The sequence below is a fragment of the Eptatretus burgeri genome, chromosome 11 (genome assembly GCF_056783735.1).
Source record: "Eptatretus burgeri isolate ZD-2024b chromosome 11, Ebu_testis_v1, whole genome shotgun sequence".
Classification (NCBI taxonomy): domain Eukaryota; kingdom Metazoa; phylum Chordata; class Myxini; order Myxiniformes; family Myxinidae; genus Eptatretus; species Eptatretus burgeri.
The window spans coordinates 25,954,482-25,978,737 of record NC_140971.1 but is presented as its reverse complement, the minus strand read 5'-3'; the positions used below and the strand labels follow the sequence as shown (position 1 = coordinate 25,978,737).

Here is a 24,256-nt window from a genome sequence, read left to right as displayed (position 1 = left end):
TAGGTCAATGGAGGGCGGGGAAGGAATTAAGGAAGGAACTGATGGTGTAATTGTGATTAGTAAGGCCTGGCAAGAAAATATAATTTCAGGAAGGGAAAAGTTAAACATATTCTATATCAATCCCAGGAGTTTAATTGAGTCCAAAGTGGATAGCAAGGAGTACAATATAGTTGCAGGAAGTGAGACATGGTTTAAGGAGGAGAGTGACTTGAGGACAGGATTGGAAGGCTACAAGGTGTATCGGTGTGATTAGAAGGAGAGAATAGGAGGAGGAGTAGCATTTTGGGTAAAGTACAGCATTGTATCAAGAGAAAGGGGTGGCATTAAGGATAGAATTAATGTGGAGGATTCTGTATGGGTCGAGATTAGAGTAAGATACTGGGAGGATGCTTTTAAAGGGCTCCGGGTGTGACAGAAGAAGAGTAAGGAGGAGTACATGAATAATTCAAAAGGGCATGTGGTAAGGGAAGAGTACTGATAATGGGGGATTTTAACTTGCCAGGGATAGATTGGGTCCAGGAACAGGGAAAGGGCACAGCAGATGAGGATTTCCTAGTTTTAGTCCAGGATTGCTTTTTAACCCAGTTTGTAGATAAGCCCACGAGGGGGAGTGCGGTGCTAGACCTCCTTTTAAGTAACGATCCCAATATGGTGGAAGAGGTGGAGGTTGGGGAGCATTTAGGAGCCAGTGACCATAACATTGTGTGTGCAAAGATTCTGTTAAAGCTTAAGGAGAAGCAGAAGGCATTTATTAGGTTTAAAATAACAGGACTGGAGTGAGATTTATATCACTATCGGAGTAAACAGAGGCAAGTTAATAAAATAACTCAGCAAGCCAAAAGAGTATGAGAAGGACATGGCTAAGAATATTAAATATAGAAGCCAGGCTTTCTTTAAGTATATCAGGGGAAAAGAACAGGTTAGGACCAGTGTGGGCCCATTGAGGAATAGCACCGGGAGAGTGGTTTGTGATGAAGGTGAGATGGCAGGCTTATTTAAACATGTATTTTGCTTCAACTTTTATGCAAGAACAGTCAGGAGAATTGCCAATTTCTGAGAGTATCTATCAAGGAGAGGTGAAGAAGGGTTTTTACAGAAGATCCAGGTTGGAGTGGAGGAAGTAAAGGCACAGCTAGATAATCCAAGAGTAGAAAAGGCTCCGGATCCAGATAATATTGTCGCGGTTCCAGGCTTGCCATGAGGGGAAGCATTCGGGTCCCTCCCGAACGCCCGGTCCTGAGGTCGCCGGGCACAGATAACTCCAAGCACCAGCAGGTTGCCAAGCAACCACAGAAGCCGATTGGCACAGCCAATTTGGGCAGGGTTACATTACTTCTCGTGATACCTTACCTGTGGACGATGGCTAATTGGGGTCAGTGCCCTCATTGCACACTCGGATTACTGCTGAGCGTTACAGTGAGTGTGCGCTGGCTGACAAAGCAAATTATTGGGGTAGAACATCCCGTCTGACCTTACTTGTGCACTGCATCAGACCAATAAAGGAAAAAAAAACAACCGAGACAGATTGGAAATAACAACAAACAATTATTCATTACAAACACACAAGCAAGCAATCATTTAAAAGCAAGTATTTAAAAACAAGAGAGCAAAAAAGGTATACAAGAGCAGATTGAACCACAACACGTATTCTTCTCTTCCTTAAACAAAAGACTTGGCCATCGCTGAAGAATAAAACAAGGACTTTAAAATATTATAAAAGTAATAATCTATCTATAATTCCAGCAGTGTGTGCGTGTGTCTGCGACCGCTGTTTCTCGACAACCACTGGTTCGATCTCATTGGAACTTGCCAGGTATATTGCTGGGGACCTGAGGATGTGCTTTTTCAAGGTTTGATATGAATCGGACAAGTGGTTCTCAAGTTATTACCATTTATTTACCAAACCAATGACAGGACACGGTGCTATGACGTCACAATTATTTTTTTTTGCATGTACGGCTACGCATGGACGGGCACGCGAGAGCGAAGGAACGGCCTGTGTGGTTGTTGTTTCTGGCACGCCATTTGAGTTTTTTTATTTTTTATTTTTGCACATACGGCCACGCACGTACGGTCACGCACTAGTAAAATTAATGTATGGAGAAAAGGAAAGCAGTCTATCCTTCTCTCCCTCACCTCACACAAATATACAGGAGAATGCAGAGGAAAATGGATGTGGAAGATGGGCAGTGGCGATGTGAAGTGACGGGGAGACAGCCAGGTCCTTGAGGTGCCCAGACCCAGTAGGCAAGTCCTCTCTGGCATCCCAGATATACGAGTTAGACGTGCGACTCGTCCTCCTCTGCCTCAGATTCTTCCTCCTCGAGCCCCCGTCGATAAGATGCCGCCGTTCACCCTCCTCGTCCTTCGTGGCTGACAGGATCGAGAGGGCAGAATGACGCTCGTGAAAGGAGTGTTTTTTCCACAGAAGCTCCACACCGACTGCTCGTGAAACGTTCCTTCCCTCACGAGCCTTCTCAGTCTTCTGCTCGTGTGAGCTTGTCCCGTTCGTTTCTTCGTTATGATTCCCTCAGCCTTCTGCAACTGCTTTCCGAGCCATCTGCTCAGGAGCGCTCTTCGTCCCTGCTCGCGCGAGGCTGTCACGAGTCCTTCTCTCCTCTTGCTGCTTCTTCTTCTTCTTCTTCTTCACATCCGCTTTCTCCCCCTCCTCCCACAAGCCTTCTCCCCCTCCCATTGGTCCGCAGCCGATGGGGGCGGGTGCATGACGTCACTTGTGGAAATTGCCACGTCATTCTGAGGGAACTTTCAACGAGAGCCCCCTGCCCCTCCTTCACGCGGAAAATTCCCATTCGCATTGTTTTGCCCTGTACCACACCTGCGAGAAGTGCCGCACTTCGTAGGCCACGACGAGCACCAAGTGACACGAACATGCATGAGAGAGCACCTAATGGATTACCATTTACCAAGCAATGCATGGATGGAGGGAAAGGGAACCCCTCATGCCTGAGGGATGACCGAACAGCCGTGGGATTGAAGGTAAGACCGAGGGGGTGAAGGAGAGACTGTTGAAAGGATGTTTGATGGAGGGGATAATATGGAATAGGCAAAGCCTAGAAGCGAACGTAGAATTCTTCTTACATTCGCTTCTTAAATATATCAAACTAGTAGTAATGCCCGGCGTTGCCCGGGCTTTCTTGCAAATTTCCTGAATAGCTGTTAGCGGTTAGGGGTTAGCGGTTAGGGTTAGCGGTTAGGGTTAGCGGTTAGTGTTAGGGTTAGGGTTAGCTGTTAGGGTTAGGGTTAGCTGTTAGGGTTAGTGTTAGGGTAGCTAACCCTAACCCTAACACTAACCCAAACCCTAACCCTAACAGCTTGGCGTAGCGGAGGTAAACAGTTCCCGGGGAAAAGTGGAAATTTGCGTCCCCCGTAGGCCTTAAACTTGAGTGGATTTGAATGGAAAATCCCATAAGGGATATCGATTTATCGATTTTTTTTCGAATATCGGAAGTGTTATGGAAAAAATTTATAGCCAATGACCTAAGTTGGACCAAAAGCCATAATCGTACCAAATTTGAATGGAATCGGTTGGAGTTTGTGAAAATGCATCAAAACGAATTTTGAGGGGCCTCTTAAGGAAGACAATAATATCATTAGTATATGTGCCAAATCTTGTTTCATTTCATGCAGTAACAAAAATCTGATGGTGGAACAAAGAAAGGGGCGTGCCAAAATATTAATATAGATTAAACAGTCTTTTTGCTATGAAAAAAATGAATATTACCTTCACATCAACAACTACACCGCCTAGAACAGGATCTCATCTAAAAAAAAAAAATATATATATATATATATATATATATATATATATATATATATATATATATATATATATTACCTCAACATTACCTTCACAACGACAACTACACCGCCTAGAACAAGATCTCATCTAAAAAAATTAATATTACCTCAACATTACCTTCACAACGACAATGACACTGCCTAGAACAGGATCTCATCTAAAAATATATATATATTACCTCAACATTACCTTCACAACAACAATTACACCGCCTAGAACAGGATCTCATCTAAAAAAATTAATATTACCTCAACATTACCTTCACAACGACAACTACACCGCCTAGAACAGGATCTCATCTAAAAAAATAAATACTAGATTGAACGTAGAATAAATACTAGATTGAACGTAGAATTCTTCTTACATTTGCTTCTGACTTTACCTTTAACTTGTTCACAACTGTGTACGCAATTTCCGGTTACTTCGGCCTGGATTCGGGATCAGCGATCAAATAATGTAAATCACGATTAAAAAATATTTTTTGATGATGCGGGAGATATCTTTGACTTTATTAAAATCAGTGGAGGAAATATACACCATGTCTGATATTATTTGGGTCTTTCATGTCTCCGACGATGCCTTTATCTCCTGGCATGCATCATTACCCATGACAAAAACCGGAAACAAAAAAAAAACAAGCAAAAAAAAAAACGGAAGCAAATAGGTCATAGGCAACGACACGGATTCCAAATTGCCATGGTATTGTGTTGTTGTTTCCTATTCTCTCATGTGCACGCGTTAAGTAATATTCACAAGATAGAAATAAAACCCAATCGTGTTTATACACCGCACAGCGTTTAAAAACAACCGGAAGCAAAAGGGTGATAGCCAACGACACAGATTCAAAATCGTCAGGGGTATTGTGTTGTTGTTTCCTATTCTCTCATGTGCAGGCGTTAAGTGCATTATTGGTAGACCGTTGAAACGGGTCGATGGGTTAATGGAGGGATGATTGAAAGTAACCGGGGGATTGAACAGAATGATGGTGTGAAGGAAGAAAGATTTAAACTTTTAAAGCAACAGAATGGGAGGGGGTAAGACATTACACAAAAAATACAGTCCAGCCAACGCATGCCCCCCCCCCAGACAGCCCTTTGACAAGGGACCAAAGACTATCTATACAAAGACTAATGAAACAAGTGGTGCCAAGCATAATAAATCCCACCCATTTAAGGTATAAAGTTATTTTGGGGATCAAATTTAAATTTGATACATCCTTAACCTGTATGTTGATTATAAGGAATATTTTAGTCTTAGTTTGAAGTCAATTAAACCGTTTTTGACGAAGTTATGAGCGAAAAACGATTTTGACCTTTTCGTGACCTGACCATGACCTTTGACCTAATTGGACCCAAAAGTTAATGGGGTCGTCCGCGGTTCATTACCCACCTGTGGATACAATTTGACAGTGTTTGAGCCAGCCGTTTTCCCGTAAAGTTGTATTTTCGTAACCATGGTTTAGTTTTAATGGAAAATTTGTAATTTTGACCGATGACCATGACCCCCAAAACTTCGGACCCTACCGATCTTCACAAATATGCATTTTTCACGAGAGGAATGGGTAGGATCATAAGTGATAAATATAATAAGGTGCACTATAAGCTTAGTCTGAAGTAAATCAGATCATTTTTGACGAAGTTATGAGCGAAAAACGATTTTTATCTTTTCGTGACCTTGACCTTTGATCCAATTGTACCCAAAAGTTAATGGGGTCGTCCAAGGTTCATTGCCCACCTGTGGATTAAATTTGATAGTGTTTGCTAAAGCCGTTTTGCCGTAAAGTTGCTAACAGACAGACAAACAAACAGACAAGCCGGTAGGCAACGAGGGATCCGCGAGGATTGAAGCGCTGGATACGATGCTTTTCATTCTGACCAATCCACTGACGAAGATTCATTGCCAAGACGTATTGGTTCACATACAATTGTTCCTCTGCCTGGCAAGATTTTTCCTATTGCGTATTTTGCCAACTGCCACTCCTCACAGGACTACCATTTGAAAAATAAAACCTAAATCAAAAATCGGCTTGAGTAAAATTTTCTAAATGTCTCGAAGTGTTTAATTCCGAAGTCTCATTTCTCCACATTCAAAACTGTAGGACAAGTATTGAAAATAGTGAACGTAGGTCGAGAAAAAGTATTTTTTCGACTTTTGCGTATTTCAGCCCCAACACCCTTGGTGATTGAATCTGGAAAAATGCTGCGGTTCAATTTTGTAGTAGTTATTAAACTCTATCCATACACTGAATTTGAACGTTCTGCCATCGACGGTTTCCGAGGTCAAGGTCACTTAACATATTCCCTGGTTCACCACCTTTCCGCATTTGGAGGGCTGCCATTTGGAAACTATGAGAGATAGAAGAACGTTATGCTGTCGCGATAACTAGATGGGGATGCAAGGAATAGGCAGGAGTTGGTCCGGCACTCTACCTATCATAGAAGCCGCGCTACGTCAGTTAAGCAACGAAACTCAAACGCGCACACTCCCAGCCATATTGCACCTGTTCGCCAAGTTTCATCGAAATTGGTTTGCTGGTTTGTGCTGTGGAGCCTCGCGTTGCACACACACACACACACACACACACACACACACACACACACACACACACACACACACACACACACACACACACACACACACACACACACACACACACACACACACACACACACACACACACACACACACACACGGAAAACCCGACAATAACGGATATCTAGCGAATCCCAACAAACAAACCGGATGATTACAATATCCCGCTCCCTCCCTCCGGGGGGTGGGATAATAAATATATTTCTTCATTTTTATTTGATCACCCTTGGGATATGCCTGGGATTACCACATAGTCTCATTCCCACTCCGCCCCTCAATCCACCAATGAAATTGCGTCGTTTTGACAATATATTTGGTCTGGTGTTGGTGTGGTGCAGGCATGATGGGCCGAATGACCTCCTCCTGCATCAAGTAACCTCTGCCACTGAAGTATGATGGAGGTTATGTTTTCACCTGTCTGTCTGTCTGTCTATCTGTCTGTTTGTTTGTTCGTTTGTCTTTCTATGAACAGGATATTTCAAAAAGTTATGGATGGATTCAGACGAAATTGGTGGACAGATTGGGTGTGTGACGGGGATGAAATGAATCGATTTTGGTGAAGATCTGGATCTGGATAATATGATTTTTAAAGTGATTTTTCACCATTGAATGATCAGGCTAAAAACTATATATTGTTGCGGTATTCGCGCCCGCCGGCGTGCTGACGGCCACGTAACTCGAATCGCGGCACGTCGCCCACCGGACGGACAATCCAGTCGTGACCCTCTCGGACTAACGCCGGGAACCAGTCACGGGTGGACCTTTCGGTCTCACCGCGATCGAGCCAATCAGCCCCTGCGTGGGATAGGGTTGCTCGCCAAATTTGACCTACCTAAGTACCCACGCGGAGGGTAGACCGGGCGATCGCACCTCGTCGCAGGTCGACTTCGGACACGGGCCACTTAAGCGACCCGTTCCGTACTATCAGAATAACCGAGCGGTGTTATCGTCGACCTCGACGGTTCGATTAATTATCGGGCGTATTCAGCCCACTACCAACCCTTTACGTGAAGCAAGATGAGGATTCAAAGAAAGAAATGACGAAGCGAAGCGGGAAACAGTTCAACAATAAAGCACATTTATTCGCGGCACACGGGAAGCACACATTCAATTCCACCCAAAGCACACAGAAAAGAAAAACACAATTCAATTTACACAAAAAGCAAATACAAAAGCGAAAACACAATGCAGAGCTAATACCGACTACCGAGCACACGGCAACACTTATACAATTCTACTTCACAGACGGCGCCGACAACACATACCCAAAACCAAGGAAAAGAAATACCCTCAAGGATGAGGCGGGCCTGAGGCCGAGACCGGGTCGCGCCTACCCGTCTGGTGATGAGACGCGGAACGGCGATGGCGCCTCAACTCCGCGGGCCTCGCGGACAGTGTCTGGTAGGGGGTGGGAAAGGGGCCCCCTTGGTCGCACTATCTCAGCGTGGGGGGAAACAGGAGGGGGTTGCTGATGCTCGGGGTATAGAGGATCTTTATTATCCCGCGACGAGCGTCTCCACCTCGGCCAGGTCGCGCTGTCGGCCTCCCTCGGGTGCAGCTTCCTGCACGACGCGAGCACCCCCTCGTCTGGTGTCGCCGCCTTTCCACAGCTCCGTCCCCTCCGTTCTGACTCCAACGCACACGACGAGCAGCTCCACCGCCCGCGAAGTCTTGACTCTCTGTTTCCGACTCTCCTACTCTCCTACTCTCCGCCTCTCGACTCTCCGACTCTCTTCTCTCCTACTCTCCGACTCTGGACTCTCCGACTCTCTTCTTCTCCTCCTCTGGACTCTCCTGACTCTGCTCTTCTCTTCTGACTGACGAACACGGTCCTTTTATCCGCCCCGTAACTTCGCCCTCTCATCTTCGACCCCCTCCCTTCGACCTTTCACCTCGCTCCCCATTGGCCCGAGAAAAAGTGGGCGTGAAGGCTTTTTGATCCATAAATTTGCATATATCGATCGCCCTAGGGGCGGGGCCAATTCGCCCCTCGCTCACCGATTGGACGGCAAAAAGTGGGCGTGTGTCGTTTTTGATCCGTTTTTGAAGCACAAAATCCGTGATTTTGTACACGCTGTTCGACGCGCGCCCTGCACGAGTCCAACACCGGTACCCACAGCGGGGCAAGAACGGTGGCGATGCTACGGTTGCGAGGTGTGACGTGAAGGTCGTGGCGGTTGTGGTGAAGCGGCGTTGTGGTTGGTGGTTGATGTTGTGATTGTGGTGGTAATCATGGCGGTTGGTCCAAATTAAAGATAGTAAAAGAAAAACGGCTATCCTGAAGAGTCGCAGCACGCATAAATGACATGTATTCCCACTAGACAACGGGTTTGGGCCTAACTACACATGTACTTACCGAGATACCTCACCTAAGGGACCTGAATGGTGGTTTGCGAATTTGGTAACCACAACACTACCCCCTCCCTTTTTACAGACTCGTCCCGAGTCGTCAAATTTTCGTGTGCCATCATGTGTAGTTTTCCCCTAGTACATTTTACCTACGGATCCCTGAGTGCGACATTCATGGTATTCGTGTCCCCAAAATAAATAACCTGAGGGCTGCGTAACTACCTAAACAAACTCACTCACACGGACGACTTAAATAAAATTGCCGGCGCTAAGACATACATGCCGGGGGCGCACTCATATTTACAGTACATCTTAACCTTAACTTACAAATTTTACACTAAACCATGGCCCAGGATCACTGAACTCTGCAAAAGAAAAGCAGTTAGCAGGGAGCCAGGCTGCCCACATGCAGTCTCTGGCTCAAAACAATGCAGGTGACAGGGAACGTGGCTGGCTGCTCACACGCAGTCCAAGGCCTTCCCTTTTGAACTGAACGCAGTGAACCACAACGGTGCATGGGCTGCACAAACGCAGTCTCCGTGCCAGCTCAAGTGGCACACGCAATGAGCACAACGAATGGATGGATGGATGGATGGATGAATGGATGGACGCAAACACGGTGCACGGGCCGCCACTGCAGGCCCGTGTTGTAGCTGCCAACAGGGCAGTTCTCGCAGCTTGCAAACTGTTGCTTTCTGATCCTGGCGCACATGGAAACGAACAGGGGGGGGGGGCAAAGCAAAAATTGAACGGGGCTGGTGAACGTGGGCAGTGGGCATGGCATGGCAAAGGCAGCAGGCAAACTCAGCCCGCAGAATAAGGCCGCTGCAGGCAAACACAGCCGGCAGATGAACTGGCCGGCACAGGCCTTGAAGTACCACAGCTGCAGATGATCCGGCCGGCACAGGCCTTGCAGCACAGCAGTTGCAGACGAAGTTAGCCGGCCTCTGCCTTGCAGCAAAACACGGCCAGCCGATGAAGTTGGCCAGCCTTTGCCGTTCAGTGGAGGTTGGTGGAGGGAGTGCGGTGGTGCTGGCCACTTGGAAGGCGGGCTCGGACCTACCTACCTGTCTCCCTCCCAACCTATCGCCTTTGCCTGTCACTGTACATACCCACTCCCTTAATTTGTCAAACCCCAATTTAGCCCCAACTTATTTTTTTGTTGTTTTTATTTTTACTTCCCCACTATAAATCGTCCCCTAACCCCCTTTATCGTCCTTGTTCGGCTAACCTATCCTGTCACCGAGCCTAATCCCAACCCCTACGTTCCCTTCCCGGAGGGGAATAAGGGAGAGCTAACGTCCTGTGTCGAGGCCCAACGAAGCCTCAGAATGGCCTCTCCAGAGTTCGGCGATCTATAACCAAAGTGGGTCCAGCGGCCCACAACGAGAGCGAGGGGATGGATGGTGCGGAGGGGTACACTTCCTAATCTACCCTAACCATTTAACTGTTAAACTACCCCGGGGCTTTCAACAAGCGCCTCTCGCTTAAACTATTGGTTCTAACAACCCAGATTCCCGTCGCCTGTGTTGGTGTCCTCACAATTTCGGGCCTCGCCCCCCAATTTTCTCTCCGTGCCCTCACACGGTCTCCTGGCTGGGACACGTGGCTCCCTTTGGCAGGCACGACCCTCTGCCGAATCTCCCGCTATGGCACCCCCGGGCACTACACTGCCTCCGAGCCTACCAGCTCCCTAACACCGGGGAGTGCCCCCCATGGCACCTCCCCTGAGACGCACACGTGGCAGGCCGGCCTCCCGGGCCCCTTGCCGAGGGTCACCCGTGCCCACAACACTGCCCACGCGGCTAATGGCGCCCCGGGCCCCCGCACCAAGCAGGCGCACCCGTGCCCACTACGCTATCCCGGCCCCCCATGGGCCCTTGGCCTACCACGGCCGACTAGCCTGGTGCCCGGGGTACCCACTCAGCGATACTCACCTTTCGCAGCCACGCTCCCAAGCCCGTCAACAGGGCTCCTGCACCCCTCCAAATGGGTCTCGAGCCTACTTTCCCACCAACAACAAAACGACCTCCATTTTTCAATTTGACTAACCCAGCTTACTCACTCTACACTGACCCCGGGGTCCCTTGGGCGGGAGTCACTCCTCCCCCCAATCACTCATCGCACCATGCATTCCCCATTCGCTCCACTCACACAGACCCACTGGCCTCACTCACTCAACATGTCTCCACATCATAACTCACCAACAACTCTTCAACACACACACCACCGAACTCTGCCATCCTCCTAACTACCTCCCCTAACTAACTCGTGCTCCCACGTCGTCCCTTAAACTACAGCACGTTCCTTTTAACCTACGTAGCTAAGCTACGTCCCCTCTACACATCCTCAAGTCTGTCACTGTCTCCAAATAATCCCATTAATCAATTTCCCAACCTAAATCTGGCTACAATCCCTCTAACTAATCCATTCCACGGACTCCATGAGGACTTACCCCTGCCCCATGAAGTCGGTCTAACTAAGCTAACCCTTCCCCCTAACTAGTTTTCATCCTGTGCCCAGGTCAAGGGGGTCTCCCACCCCTTGCCCAGGAATCCTGTGCACCCGAAAGTGAGGCTTGTTTTTTTATTTTTTTTTTCAATGCGCAGCACCTGCGCGGCAACTCAGAGCTCGCGCACTTTGCACCTGCCCGTGACGTCATGCAGCTGCACGTGTTCCTCGTCCCTCCTTGGACGGTACCATCCGGCAGAGATACCCCTCCTGCCGGATTCCAACCACACGTGCAGCCATGACGTCACCGTGCGCATAAAAAAAAACAGAAGCCCCACGTCTCGAGGTGTTCCCCACGCGAACACATGTGCTTTGCCCGTTGGAGCTTAACACACACGATCGCGTGGAGAACCCGTCCGGTCCAAATCCGTTTACCTGCCTAAACTTTGTCCGTCCGCGGGATCGGCAAATCCACCGCGTGCGTTTCCGGACCGGGACTTCACTCTCGCAAGCGAGCACGTGGCGGTCTCGTGCGTTGCACAGCACGGACCGCGTGCTCACTGATGGGTGAACCCGGCACGGTCCCCGAAATAGCTACAGCCGCTACTCGGCTTTCGTTCCTTCCATGTCGCCGTCTCCGTCGCCATTCGACCCACGCATTCCTGCGTGTTACGACGCACACAGTCCACTCCATCACATTCACACCGGGAGATGCGGCTGCGTGCTCCCGCATGCCAACCGACATCTCCCTCACATACCGCTCTCTCACACACACGGTCTCCCTTGCACACAGCGACCTTGCACACCGCCGTTCACTCACGCATGCGGGGGCACTCACCCGCGGTGCCTCATCCACACACCGTGCCCCACTCATACACGCGGGGGAACTCAACCGCGGTGCCTCATCCACACACGCGGGGGCACTCACCCGCGGTGCCTCATCCATACACACGGCGACACTCAAACACGCGGTCTCTTCCACACACGGTGCCTCACCCACACACGCGGGGGCACTCACCCGCGGTACCTCACTCATACACACGGCGACACTCAAACACGCGGTCTCTTCCACACACGGTGCCTCACCCACACACGCGGGGGCACTAACCCGCGGTGCCTCACTCACACTCCGTGCCTCATCCACACACGCGGGGGCACTCACCCGCGGTGCCTGATCCACACACCGTCCCTCACTCACACACGCGGGGGAACTCAACCGCGGTGCCTCGTCCACACACGGCGTGCTGGGAAGCACGCACTCTGGCACCATCGCCACCACACCAATCACACACGGGGTCGCTTCCACACACGGGGACGCACTCACACCTTGCACCACACACACAGGGACAACCACACTGGGGATTCGTGTCCCCACAAGGGTCTCCGGGGCCTCTATACCCCCCAAGCTCTCCGAGCACCCGTTCACAGCACTCGCCCCCTCAACCTCGCAAAGCACGACCGAACTCACCTGGTCGTGACTCGCCTCAAGGGGGCATACTCCCTCCCCTCGTTCCTGGAGGAGGCCATTCAGGTGCTCGCACCGGGTCCCAACACGCTCCGCGAGCTCAACCCCATTGTCCTCCACTACCTCCGTGTGTGCGTCACTTACCCCGTCCTCACCGTGCAGTCTCTCCTCTATCGTTCCCTTCCCGGCTACCGTCACTGCCAACTCTTCACCCTTTACCTCCCTTGTCTCCACTATTATTTCCGTTGTCGTCACCTCGTGTCTCGTCTCACACGTTTTGGTCTCCCCATTTAATTTTTCCCTTTTGGTCACCGTCGATTCCTCTGTCACGTCCCTCGCCCAACACGCCCCCCGAATTATTTTTTTACCCGCCTCCACCGCGGGCCTGTCAGCCGTTGCACCCCCTTCCAGCTCGTTTGCTCCCACACGTGGAGTCGCCATTCTGAGTTCCCTGCTAACGGCCTTCATGCCCGCCTGCAGGCATCGGCCCATGTTCTGCGTCTCCCCCCGGAGCTTTTTCGTTTCTTCCTTCATGTTTGTTTCCATTCCGTTCATTTGTTGTGTATTCGCATCCATCTTTTCGTTCATTTGTTGTGTATTCGCATCCATTTTTTGTGTATTCGCATCCATTCTTTCGATCATTTGTTTGTTCATGCCTTTCATTTCGTTTTTCATTTCATTTGTCATTGCCGCCAGCATGGCGCATAGCTGGGCCATGTCGGGTGCGCTTGAGTGAGCCGTTTCGGCAGGGGTTGGGGAAGGGTCTTGGTGGAGAGGGGGGGGGAGGTGTCATACACCGCGGCCGCTGCCGCACCCACCTCGGGCCCTGGGTTCAGTTGGGCGAGTCCGTGTTCCTGCACAATCAACATTTCCTGCACGGGGATTCCATCCTGGACCATGGACTCTACATTATTACACATATACATTTCTAATACCCCCGGCTCCCGCTCGCTTTGAGACGCCATCTTGCTTCTCTTAAAGGGTTAATTTCGCTCGCTCGTAATTTGGAGGGAATCGGGGGTCGCTTCTCTCACCCCTGGACCGATTCCCGTGAATTTAATTGGAGACAGGACAGCCCGTTTTCCTGTTCTCCGATTCCAGTGCCGCGAGGAGGGCGATGAATTTGTATCGCACGACCTGACACCAGTGTTGCGGTATTCGCGCCCGCCGGCGTGCTGACGGCCACGTAACTCGAATCGCGGCACGTCGCCCACCGGACGGACAATCCAGTCGTGACCCTCTCGGACTAACGCCGGGAACCAGTCACGGGTGGACCTTTCGGTCTCACCGCGATCGAGCCAATCAGCCCCCGCGTGGGATAGGGTTGCTCGCCAAATTCGACCTACCTAAGTACCCACGCGGAGGGTAGACCGGGCGATCGCACCTCGCCGCAGGTCGACTTCGGACACGGGCCACTTAAGCGACCCGTTCCGTACTATCAGAATAACCGAGCGGTGTTATCGTCGACCTCGACGGTTCGATTAATTATCGGGCGTATTCAGCCCACTACCAACCCTTTACGTGAAGCAAGATGAGGATTCAAAGAAAGAAATGACGAAGCGAAGCGGGAAACAGTTCAACAATAAAGCACATTTATTCGCGGCACACGGGAAGCACACATTCAATTCCACCAAAAGCACACAGAAAAGAAAAACACAATTCAATTTACACAAAAAGCAAATACAAAAGCGAAAACACAATGCAGAGCTAATACCGACTACCGAGCACACGGCAACACTTATACAATTCTACTTCACAGACGGCGCCGACAACACATACCCAAAACCAAGGAAAAGAAATACCCTCAAGGATGAGGCGGGCCTGAGGCCGAGACCGGGTCGCGCCTACCCGTCTGGTGATGAGACGCGGAGCGGCGATGGCGCCTCAACTCCGCGGGCCTCGCGGACAGTGTCTGGTAGGGGGTGGGAAAGGGGCCCCCTTGGTCGCACTATCTCAGCGCGGGGGGAAACAGGAGGGGGTTGCTGATGCTCGGGGTATAGAGGATCTTTATTATCCCGCGACGAGCGTCTCCACCTCGGCCAGGTCGCGCTGTCGGCCTCCCTCAGGTGCAGCTTCCTGCACGACGCGAGCACCCCCTCGTCTGGTGTCGCCGCCTTTCCACAGCTCCGTCCCCTCCGTTCCGACTCCAACGCACACGACGAGCAGCTCCACCGCCCGCGAAGTCTTGACTCTCTGTTTCCGACTCTCCTACTCTCCGCCTCTCGACTCTCCGACTCTCTTCTCTCCTACTCTCCGACTCTGGACTCTCCGACTCTCTTCTTCTCCTCCTCTGGACTCTCCTGACTCTGCTCTTCTCTTCTCTTCTGACTGACGAACACGGTCCTTTTATCCGCCCCGTAACTTCGCCCTCTCATCTTCGACCCCCTCCCTTCGACCTTTCACCTCGCTCCCCATTGGCCCGAGAAAAAGTGGGCGTGAAGGCTTTTTGATCCATAAATTTGCATATATCGATCGCCCTAGGGGCGGGGCCAATTCGCCCCTCGCTCACCGATTGGACGGCAAAAAGTGGGCGTGTGTCGTTTTTGATCCGTTTTTGAAGCACAAAATCCGTGATTTTGTACACGCTGTTCGACGCGCGCCCTGCACGAGTCCAACACCGGTACCCACAGCGGGGCAAGAACGGTGGCGATGCTACGGTTGCGAGGTGTGACGTGAAGGTCGTTGCGGTTGTGGTGAAGCGGCGTTGTGGTTGGTGGTTGATGTTGTGATTGTGGTGGTAATCATGGCGGTTGGTCCAAATTAAAGATAGTAAAAGAAAAACGGCTATCCTGAAGAGTCGCAGCACGCATAAATGACATGTATTCCCACTAGACAATGGGTTTGGGCCTAACTACACATGTACTTACCGAGATACCTCACCTAAGGGACCTGAATGGTGGTTTGCGAATTTGGTAACCACAACAATATATAGCACTATTTCTCAAAAAGTTATGGACGGAGACGGATCCGGACGAAACTTGTTGGACAGGTTGGGCGCATGACAAGGACAAATCAATTCGATTTTGTTGAAGATCTGGATCCGGATACTGGTATAATAATAAAAAAAGTTTTGAAGTGATTCCTCACAATTGAGAGATAGGGCCAAAAATGATATGTAGTGCATAGCATGATATTTCCAAAGGCTGTTGACTCTCGAGAAAAGTTGGTGGAAACGGACCGATGGTGTAAAGAAGGGAGATTGAATGTAGCAGAGGGTTTGAATGGATCAATGGGGTGAAACAGAGGCCAAATTTTTTCCTTTTTTCCAACATGGTTGCCACACCACGTGACCTATGACATCATGATTATCATTAAAACATTCGACATGAGTCGTCGCACCAATGGTGAAAATTGTCTCAATCCGATAAGCGGTTGCAGAGAAAAACACGAAAGTTCTGTGTGGACAAACAGACCAAAATGCAATACCCTCTCTCCTCTGGTGAGGGACATGCACTCAAAAGTCAGATTGAGACTTGTATTGTTGGACTTGAGGATCTTTGCGGTGAAGTCTGAACTGCAGTGCATTGGACGAGAGCTTTTGACTGCAGACATGTCTCCAACAACCCCAAGTTTGGGGTGTGAGCGATATTGCTCCTGGAATGATGAACTGGGCAAGGCTGCTCTGTGTGTAGGTTCACCATCGTGTTGTGACTTTGAAGACCGATTCCGTGTCCCTGTGTACTGGCAATTGAAGTAGCAGTAAGAAATTGCACCTCTGGGGATGTACGAAGACCCAAGCTCCTGACAAGAGTCCATGACAATTGTTGGTTCTTTCCTTCATGATAATCAGTCTGGCAGGATAGCCTGGGTTCGAATCTCGATCTAGCTATAAACTGTCACCTTGATTTTCACATGCAAGGTGCTAGATCACTGTGCTGTTGTAAGGTGTCCCTCCGATGGACGTTAACCTGGGTGTCCCAACTGCCAGCATTAGTTTGTGAATGCTAAAGATCCAGCAATGACATACATGTTGAGGGTGCAAGTTATTGCCAGCACCCTGAATAAGTTCCGTATTCCTATCACCTTCATGAAAGCTGATGTCACAAGAAGATTGAAATGGAAGCACAGGGCCGCAAATGTAGAAGGTCAGAAAAACCGCAAATATTCCCACAATAAACCGCGAATATGCCCTCAAAAAAAAAAACCCGTGAATACATGAAGCACAGGGCCGCAAATGTAGAAGGTCAGAAAAACCGCAAATATTCCCACAAAAAAACGATGAATATGCCCGCCAAAAAACCCGCAAATACGCGAAGCACAGGGCCACGAATGTAGAAGCAGGTCAGAAAAACCATAAATATTCCCACAATAAACCGCGAATATGCGAAGCACAGGGCCGCAAATGTAGAAGCAGGTCAGAAAAACCGCAAATATGCCTGCAAAACACCATGAATACACCCTTGAAAAACCATAACAAAAAAAAACGTGAATATGCCCACGAAAAAAAACCACGAATACGTGAAGCACAGGGCCGGAATGTAGAAGCAGGTCACATTCTATGAACCACGAATATACGAGGTCCACAAATAGCGAAACCGTGAATGTCAACAGTATTGGTGAATTTATGGAGAAATTGGCCTCGATTTTAATTGATTTTTCAAGAGCGAGCATGTAGAAATATCCAGCAACCACCGGCCACTGTATCTACTTCATCTGCCATTGCACAGCACCTGGTTGCCAACCCTATCTGTGCAGAGCAGAACAATGCAGATATGTTCAGGATATTGAGCCGAGGTCGGAGCTCGTTTCATTTACGTATGTTGGAAGCAACCTTTATCCTTACCACCGATCCAATATTATGTCGTCAAAAGGAATTTGTACGATCTCTGTGTCTCTTTCAGCATGGAAAGATCAAGGGAAGTACGGTAACAAATGGTGAATGGACCTTTGGGGAAACCCATCCCCCCTCTCTCCAGGATGCGGTTGAAAACGTCAATCATCGACGAACTCTGCTCCAGCCAGTGGGAGCTCGAGGTGAAGATGATGAGTCGACCAATGGGCATTCAGATTAACCGTGATGTCATTAGGATTGAACCAATCAGTGTCTACCTGATTGAGACCTGCATATAACGCACATGCCTTCACTTCCTCCTTCACTTGCTGCGATTTTTACCTTGAAGAGTGCAGCACGAAAAGCATCAGTCACTATTATGTCGTGTTTGTTTGTTTCCATATTAAAGTTCTTCAGTACCAAACATCTGTTTAATTTCTCCAAAGAAAAAACCTACACTTTTAAGGGTTATAATGGTCTGTCTGTCTTCCTTTGTTAATTGTCTTTTTCTCGCCATTATGATAGCAATATACTACTTCCTGCAGTGAAATATTGTCCAAATAATGCTTCAGAGGTTGTAGCAACACAGTCTGTTCAAACACTGTTTTTACACAGACAGAGAGTTTGTAACGAATCAACAAAAGTTGGGACACTTGAAGCAACTGTTTGCATCAACTTTTAAGACTTAATTTACTTCCATTGCTGCAGAACAGCTGCAGTTGCTAACCCATTACTTGTTCCCTGAAAAGGGCCTTTTTTAACAACTCTAATATTTACATTATTTTTCAGTTTTTGGTGACCTAAACTTTTTTTTTAACCTCTGACAGTTTACCGCTTAAGTTTGTACCATTTCAGGTTATTCACTGGACTTGAAGTGCTTACATTTCAGTAAAAACTGAAAAATGGGGGTGTTCTAAAAGTTATTTATATATATATATATATATATATATATATATATATATATATATATATATTTGTGTATATGGAGACCGTGTCTGCGAAGGAGCCCGGGTCGAGTAGAGCGGAGTCCGAGGCGGGGATCAGGGTTGCAAACAGGACCTAACAAGAGACCCGGTCAAGGTCGGGTCGAAGTCTTCCCAGCTCTCTCACACTCAAAACAAACGACCCCCAAAGAGCACAACCACTCTATGACCTTCCTCCTTTCTTTCGCTACCAGCCGACGACTATCTCACTCCAACGCTCTTCGCTGCCAGGGTTGCTTCGTAATTTATAGATCTCCCTCAGCGGGGAGGGGCCTTGGTGAAGCTGACGTCACTGTCCGCCCTGATTGGATGGGGCTTCCATGGGCTCCTCTCTCTTGGTGCCCTTTCTGGGTGGGATTTCAGCCATGCTGGGAAGCCCACCCACGCCACGCGTGTCTGGATTCGCCAAAAAGGTACTGCACAAAGATTTTGCCTCAGAAAGTGAGAGGAAGGTACTGTGGTTCAAAATAAAAGGGGAGAAGTGATTTATAAACCTATCTAAAAGCCCATCACAACGCCCCCCAGTGTCTTCCCACTCCACACAAGGTCGGGATCTATCGACACATATACTTAATGGAATAACTGACTTCGGGACAACTGTATGTTTGTATGCATATTGTTCCGAGAACCGTAACAATATATATATATATATATATATATATATATTTATTTATTTTAGGGTGGTCCTTCGTTAGGGGGTAAATGTTCGAATTCATTTATTTTAAGCTCCAACCGCTGGAATTCGTTGGAATAGTCGAGAAAACTCTTCTGGTGTTTTTATTTCAAAGTCCAACAACATTTACCTCTCCCTCATCGACCTTGAAGTTTAGCCTCAGTTTCTCGGGGCGGCTGACATTAGAATGACGACGTATCGACCTGTGCTGAACTTTAAAACGCTCCTGTAATGTCCAATCTTCTCTTTTGATGTGATACGTCGATCTGTGTGTTTGTGTAATGTGTAATGTGTATTACTCGTTCTTCTATCAAGCATGGCAACAGCGAACCATCGCTATTTGATTGCTCCGTTGAAAATCATTGCCGGGTCTCAACTTCCCTCGGAAGAAGAAGTGCTGGGACTGTTGATATATCGAATCGAATCGAGGTCGACAGGAAGTCTGTGCAGGAGGCGGCCAACAATGTCATGAAAATTGTCATTGAGCTCTGGTTGAAAGCCAGGATCCCACTACAGCGACAGGACACCATCCTGGCAAAGATTGAAAAACTCCATAAGGAGTTTGGAAACGTCAAGCGGAACAAGGGGTGAGCTGGCTCTCAAGCAGTGCATGAGGAAGCTTTCAAGAAGCGGACAAAGAATCTCTTCGATGTCGCCGCCGCCAATGCCCTGGACATCCTCACGAATGAGGAGGATAAGGCATTTCTGCTAGCTCAGCGCGAACCCGGTCGCCATGAAAAGCTGGGATATGTCGACACACGGTTAGCTGCCGTGGAGGCCCGCACCGCTTAACGCCGTGAGGAGCAGGAGCGACAGAGGCAGCGCACGGAGGATGAAGCCAGCACGTCCATGATCCAAGTGGAATTGGAATCGTCGTCCACCTCTGCAGATGAGACCAGTCAGGAGGGGAGCGGAGACAGAGAAGCGAGACCTCCAAAGTGCCCCAGGAGGGCTATGACAAACGTGATCATGCCAAGTGTGGCAGCGGCTCTGGACAGGACCAAGATTACCGACAGGGGAGCAGTCTATGTCCTGTCGGCGGCAGCCCACTCGTTCAGCCATGACGTCTCCGAGATGAACATCAACCGCAGCTCAATCCGGTGGCATCGGCGGAAACACCGGATGGATGCTTGTGTGGCACTCAAGGAGGAGCTACGGGGGGAGGGGGAGGGCTGCACACTCATTGTTCATTGGGATGGGAAATTGATGCAAGACCTTACGACCAAGGAGACCGTAGATCGACTTCCCATTCTGGTCTCAGGCAATGGAACGGTGCAGCTCCTCAACGTCCCCAAGCTGCTGAACGGAACGGGCTCTGAGATGGCTAAACCAGTTGTCGGGGCACTCGAAGACTGGGACTTTACTGAGCACATCGGTGGGATGTCGTTTGACATGACATCCTCCAACGCTGGCCTGAAGAATGGGGCTTGTGTCGTGATTGAACAGCAGCTCAAGAAAGATCTCCTGTACTTCGCATGCCGCCATCATGTCCTTGAGCTGCTCCTCGATGCGGCTTTCACCACGGTCATCGGCCCCACGTCAGGTCCAACAGTGATCATGTTCAAGCACTTCCAAGGTCACTGGAAGCTAATCGACCAGAGTCAGTTCGAGTCCAGTGATTCCCACCCCCATGTGCAACCTCTGCTGGACCATGTGGACAAGGACTGGTTCCAGAGCACACTCATCAACCACAAAGGCCTTCGGGACGACTACTGGGAGCTGCTGGAATTGACTGTGATCTTCCTCGGCCAGGTCTCCCTACGAGGAGTAAGGTTCCTAGCCCCCGGACCCATGCACCACGCAAGGTGGATGTCCAAAGCCATCTACGCACTGAAGGTGTGGATGTTCCGGAGCCAATTTAAGCTCACAGTGAGGGAGGAGAAGGGCCTGTGGGAAATCGCCATCTTCATCAGTCGCCTGTACGCGAAAGCCTGGACACTGGCTCCAGAGGCCACAGCTTCCCCTCGACACGACCTGCAACTGTTGAAGGATTTGACGACCTACATGGATGTCAACCGGGACGTGGGCAAGGCAGCTCTGACCAAGCTGCAAGGGCACCTTTGGTACCTCTCGGAGGAGCTTGTCGCTCTGGTGCTCTTTGACCCCCTGGTCACGGTGGAGGAGAAGAGGCAAATATTCACCTCACTTCACACCACGGTGGGAGATGAATCTCCAGCGAAGCGCCCAAAGCTGCCCAGCCAAGACGTCTCAGGACTCCAACTGCAAGACATGGCATCAACCAACACGCGACAGTTCTTCCAGAAGCTGCGCCTGGAAGATGGCTTCCTCGATGCCGATCCTGCGACCTGGCTCCAGCGGGAAGACTTCCGGACAGCGGCGGCCTTCGTGCAGGGGATAGCGGTCGTCAACGACAACGTGAAGCGAGGAGTTGCCCTCATCCAGGAATACAACCGAATGCTAACTCAAGATGATGAGCAACTGCAATTTCTCCTCCAAGTTGTCTCTCGTCATCGCGCAGAGTTCCCGGACTCCAGAAAGAAGACCGTGGCTGCTGGTGTGGCGGCCCAGCAGGAGTAGGAGCACGAAGTCGGACGGGCCTTGGAGCCTTGCTGGACATTTTGCTTGAGTTTTGTTATAGTTTAATACATTTAACTGTGTAATGAGGTAGCCATTTATAAAATACTGTACTGTATGTTGTGTGTTATAAGCTAACATTTTGGAAATAAATGGCACAAATTTTTTTTTTCAAGGATTGTTGTTTTTATTCCTCAGGGTGAAACTTCAAGGTCGATGAGGGAGGGGTAAATGTTGTCCGATTGGAAAAAAATGTTCACCAGGAGAGTTCACTCAACTATTCAAATGAATCCCGGGGGTTGGAGCTTAGAAAATCCGAAGTTGAGGAATAAGGACCACCCTAATATATGAGGTGTGTTCAAAAAGTATCCAACCTTAATTTTTCGTGCATAAACAAATGAAGCTAGGGAGGCGTGGTTTGGTGCACGTATGTAGGCAATCCTAATTCGTATGCGTGAATATTTTCCCGCCTGCAGAAGCTGTCAGTCGCCGACAGACCGCCGATGAGTGAGGAAGTGTAAGTGAGCGCCGTTGGATTTTCGTTTTTGACCTTCGGCACCCTTTTTGTTTTTTTCTTGCCACTCCCCCCCCCCCCCCTTGGCCTGAGACCTTCTCTCCACCACTGAATGAAGTGATTATCTTATATGGTAATCCAATAGTTTATTGTTTCCTGTGAAAACATGAGAGTTTTATCAATCATGTTTGTTTATACTTTATCATGAACGTTGTTAAATGCATGGTGTTTATAAAGTATCTATTTAAATTTATATATTGTCTTGTCTGGAAGACCAGGCTTGTGAAATTTTCTTTCAAACTGCTCTCTGATTTCTTTGCATTTTTTTCCTTTAATATGTAGAGTTACCACCATCACACACTCATGCACATTCCTTATTCGTACTGCTCAAAAAAGGTCTGACATAACACATTCTTCTTTGTTTCATTTCGTCATTTTGTTGCTCTTCGATGGTTCGTGGTGGATTGATTGCAAATTATATGTCACAGGATTTGTGATAATAAATGTCAATTGCAAATATGTTGAATGACTCCCTTCTTTGCAACAGTTCAAGTTTTCAGGCTGTTTCATTGGAATCTGTTATTCAGATTGGCAATCAATATCTTCTGCCTTTCGAGAAGTCTTGACTTCAAATTCTAATGTTCACATCTACCGAGAGCACCCTGACTGAATGACCTCGAAACGGTGATCCTCTTCTCCCCACATATAAAACACTCGTTTATGATGTTCTCCAGAAACTCTCTGCTGACATCGTGTTGTCGAAGTCGGCCATATTTGTACAACACTTGCTGTAGCATCATCTCCATCATGCTGTTCAGTAGAAAATCTTTTCTGATAGGGGGCAAGTTTAGTTGAAAAATCCATCCGGCTGTTTTTGTGTACTTTTTATAAATGCTTCTTCATGGTCTTTAATTTGATCGTGCACACGTCAGAAGAAAAATCTACTGTCGTTTACGTTGATATTGTCGTTTACGTCGTTTACGTCAGAAAATATAAAGCATTAGCCAAAAATAACAAAAATAAACACAAACTCCATGATCAACCATGCTTCAACTAATTTTAGTAATTGTTAGACAGCTGTCATCTTGAAATTTTGCAACCATTTTGAATATCAGGCAATTAGAAATACCAAATTACCAGCTGTTTAAACTTGTTTTTAGTCGTTTTGTGTGAAAATGGTTGTCACATCTTTTTTATTATTAACTTACTTATTTACTTATTTATGAGCAAAAAAACAATGGTTCAGTGTCAAAAACACAATGGTTCAACAAAAAAACAAAAACAAAAAAACACTTTTTATGAAGTCCACAGTTTGATGATGTCATCACACAAAAATGCTGATATCAGCAAATCTACTAAAACTGGATATAAAATGAAAGCTTGTTGCAAAGTGAGTCCAAATATGTCTGTTATTTCAAAATAGCTCACCAATGCAAGGTTATAGATTGATGATTTTGTTCTGATTTTTAACATTTCATGATGTATCGATGACAGCAAATTGTGTATTTTAGTATGATGATCATTTATTAATTATTTCCCAAAGCCTGGTGTTGGTCTCTCTCTCACTCTCACTCTCACTCTCACTCTCACTCTCACTCTCTCTGTCTCTGTCTCTGTCTCTGTCTCTGTCTCTGTCTCTGTCTCTGTCTCTGTCTCTGTCTCTGTCTCTGTCTCTGTCTCTGTCTCTGTCTCTCTGTCTCAGTGTCTCTCTCTCAGTGTCTCTCTCTCAGTGTCTCTCTCTCAGTGTCTCTCTCTCAGTGTCTCTCTCTCAGTGTCTCTCTCTCAGTGTCTCTCTCTCAGTGTCTCTCTCTCAGTGTCTCTCTCTCAGTGTCTCTCTCTCAGTGTCTCTCTCTCAGTGTCTCTCTCTCAGTGTCTCTCTCTCAGTGTCTCTCTCTCTCAGTGTCTCTCTCTCAGTCTCTCTCTCTCAGTGTCTCTCTCTCTCAGTGTCTCTCTCTCTCAGTGTCTCTCTCTCTCAGTCTCTCTCTCTCAGTCTCTCTCTCTCAGTCTCTCTCTCTCAGTCTCTCTCTCTCTCTGTCTCTCTCTCTCTGTCTCTCTCAGTGTCTCACTCCCCTCTCACTCCCCTCTCACTCCCCTCTCACTCCC

General features: G+C 48.4%; 1 protein-coding gene and 1 long non-coding RNA gene across 2 annotated transcripts; both read left to right on the top strand.

Moving 5' to 3' along the window:
- Positions 1 to 2,176: 2,176 nt before the first annotated feature.
- LOC147016698 (uncharacterized) lies at positions 2,177 to 22,670 on the top strand. The gene is made up of 2 exons (XR_015049155.1): positions 2,177 to 2,997; positions 22,116 to 22,670. It is a non-coding gene; the product is annotated as an uncharacterized LOC147016698 (long non-coding RNA).
- On the top strand, positions 19,511 to 21,802 carry LOC147016699 (uncharacterized). Its single transcript, XM_085847918.1, has one exon. The coding sequence runs from the start codon at positions 19,954 to 19,956 to the stop codon at positions 21,640 to 21,642; it is 1,689 nt and encodes a 562-aa protein (XP_085704044.1). The 5' UTR covers positions 19,511 to 19,953; the 3' UTR covers positions 21,643 to 21,802.
- Positions 22,671 to 24,256: the final 1,586 nt, after the last annotated feature.

Coding starts and splice junctions, on each gene's coding strand:
- LOC147016699 (XM_085847918.1), top strand. CDS start 19,954: ATGATCCAAGTGGAATTGGAATCGTCGTCCACCTCTGCAGATGAGACC.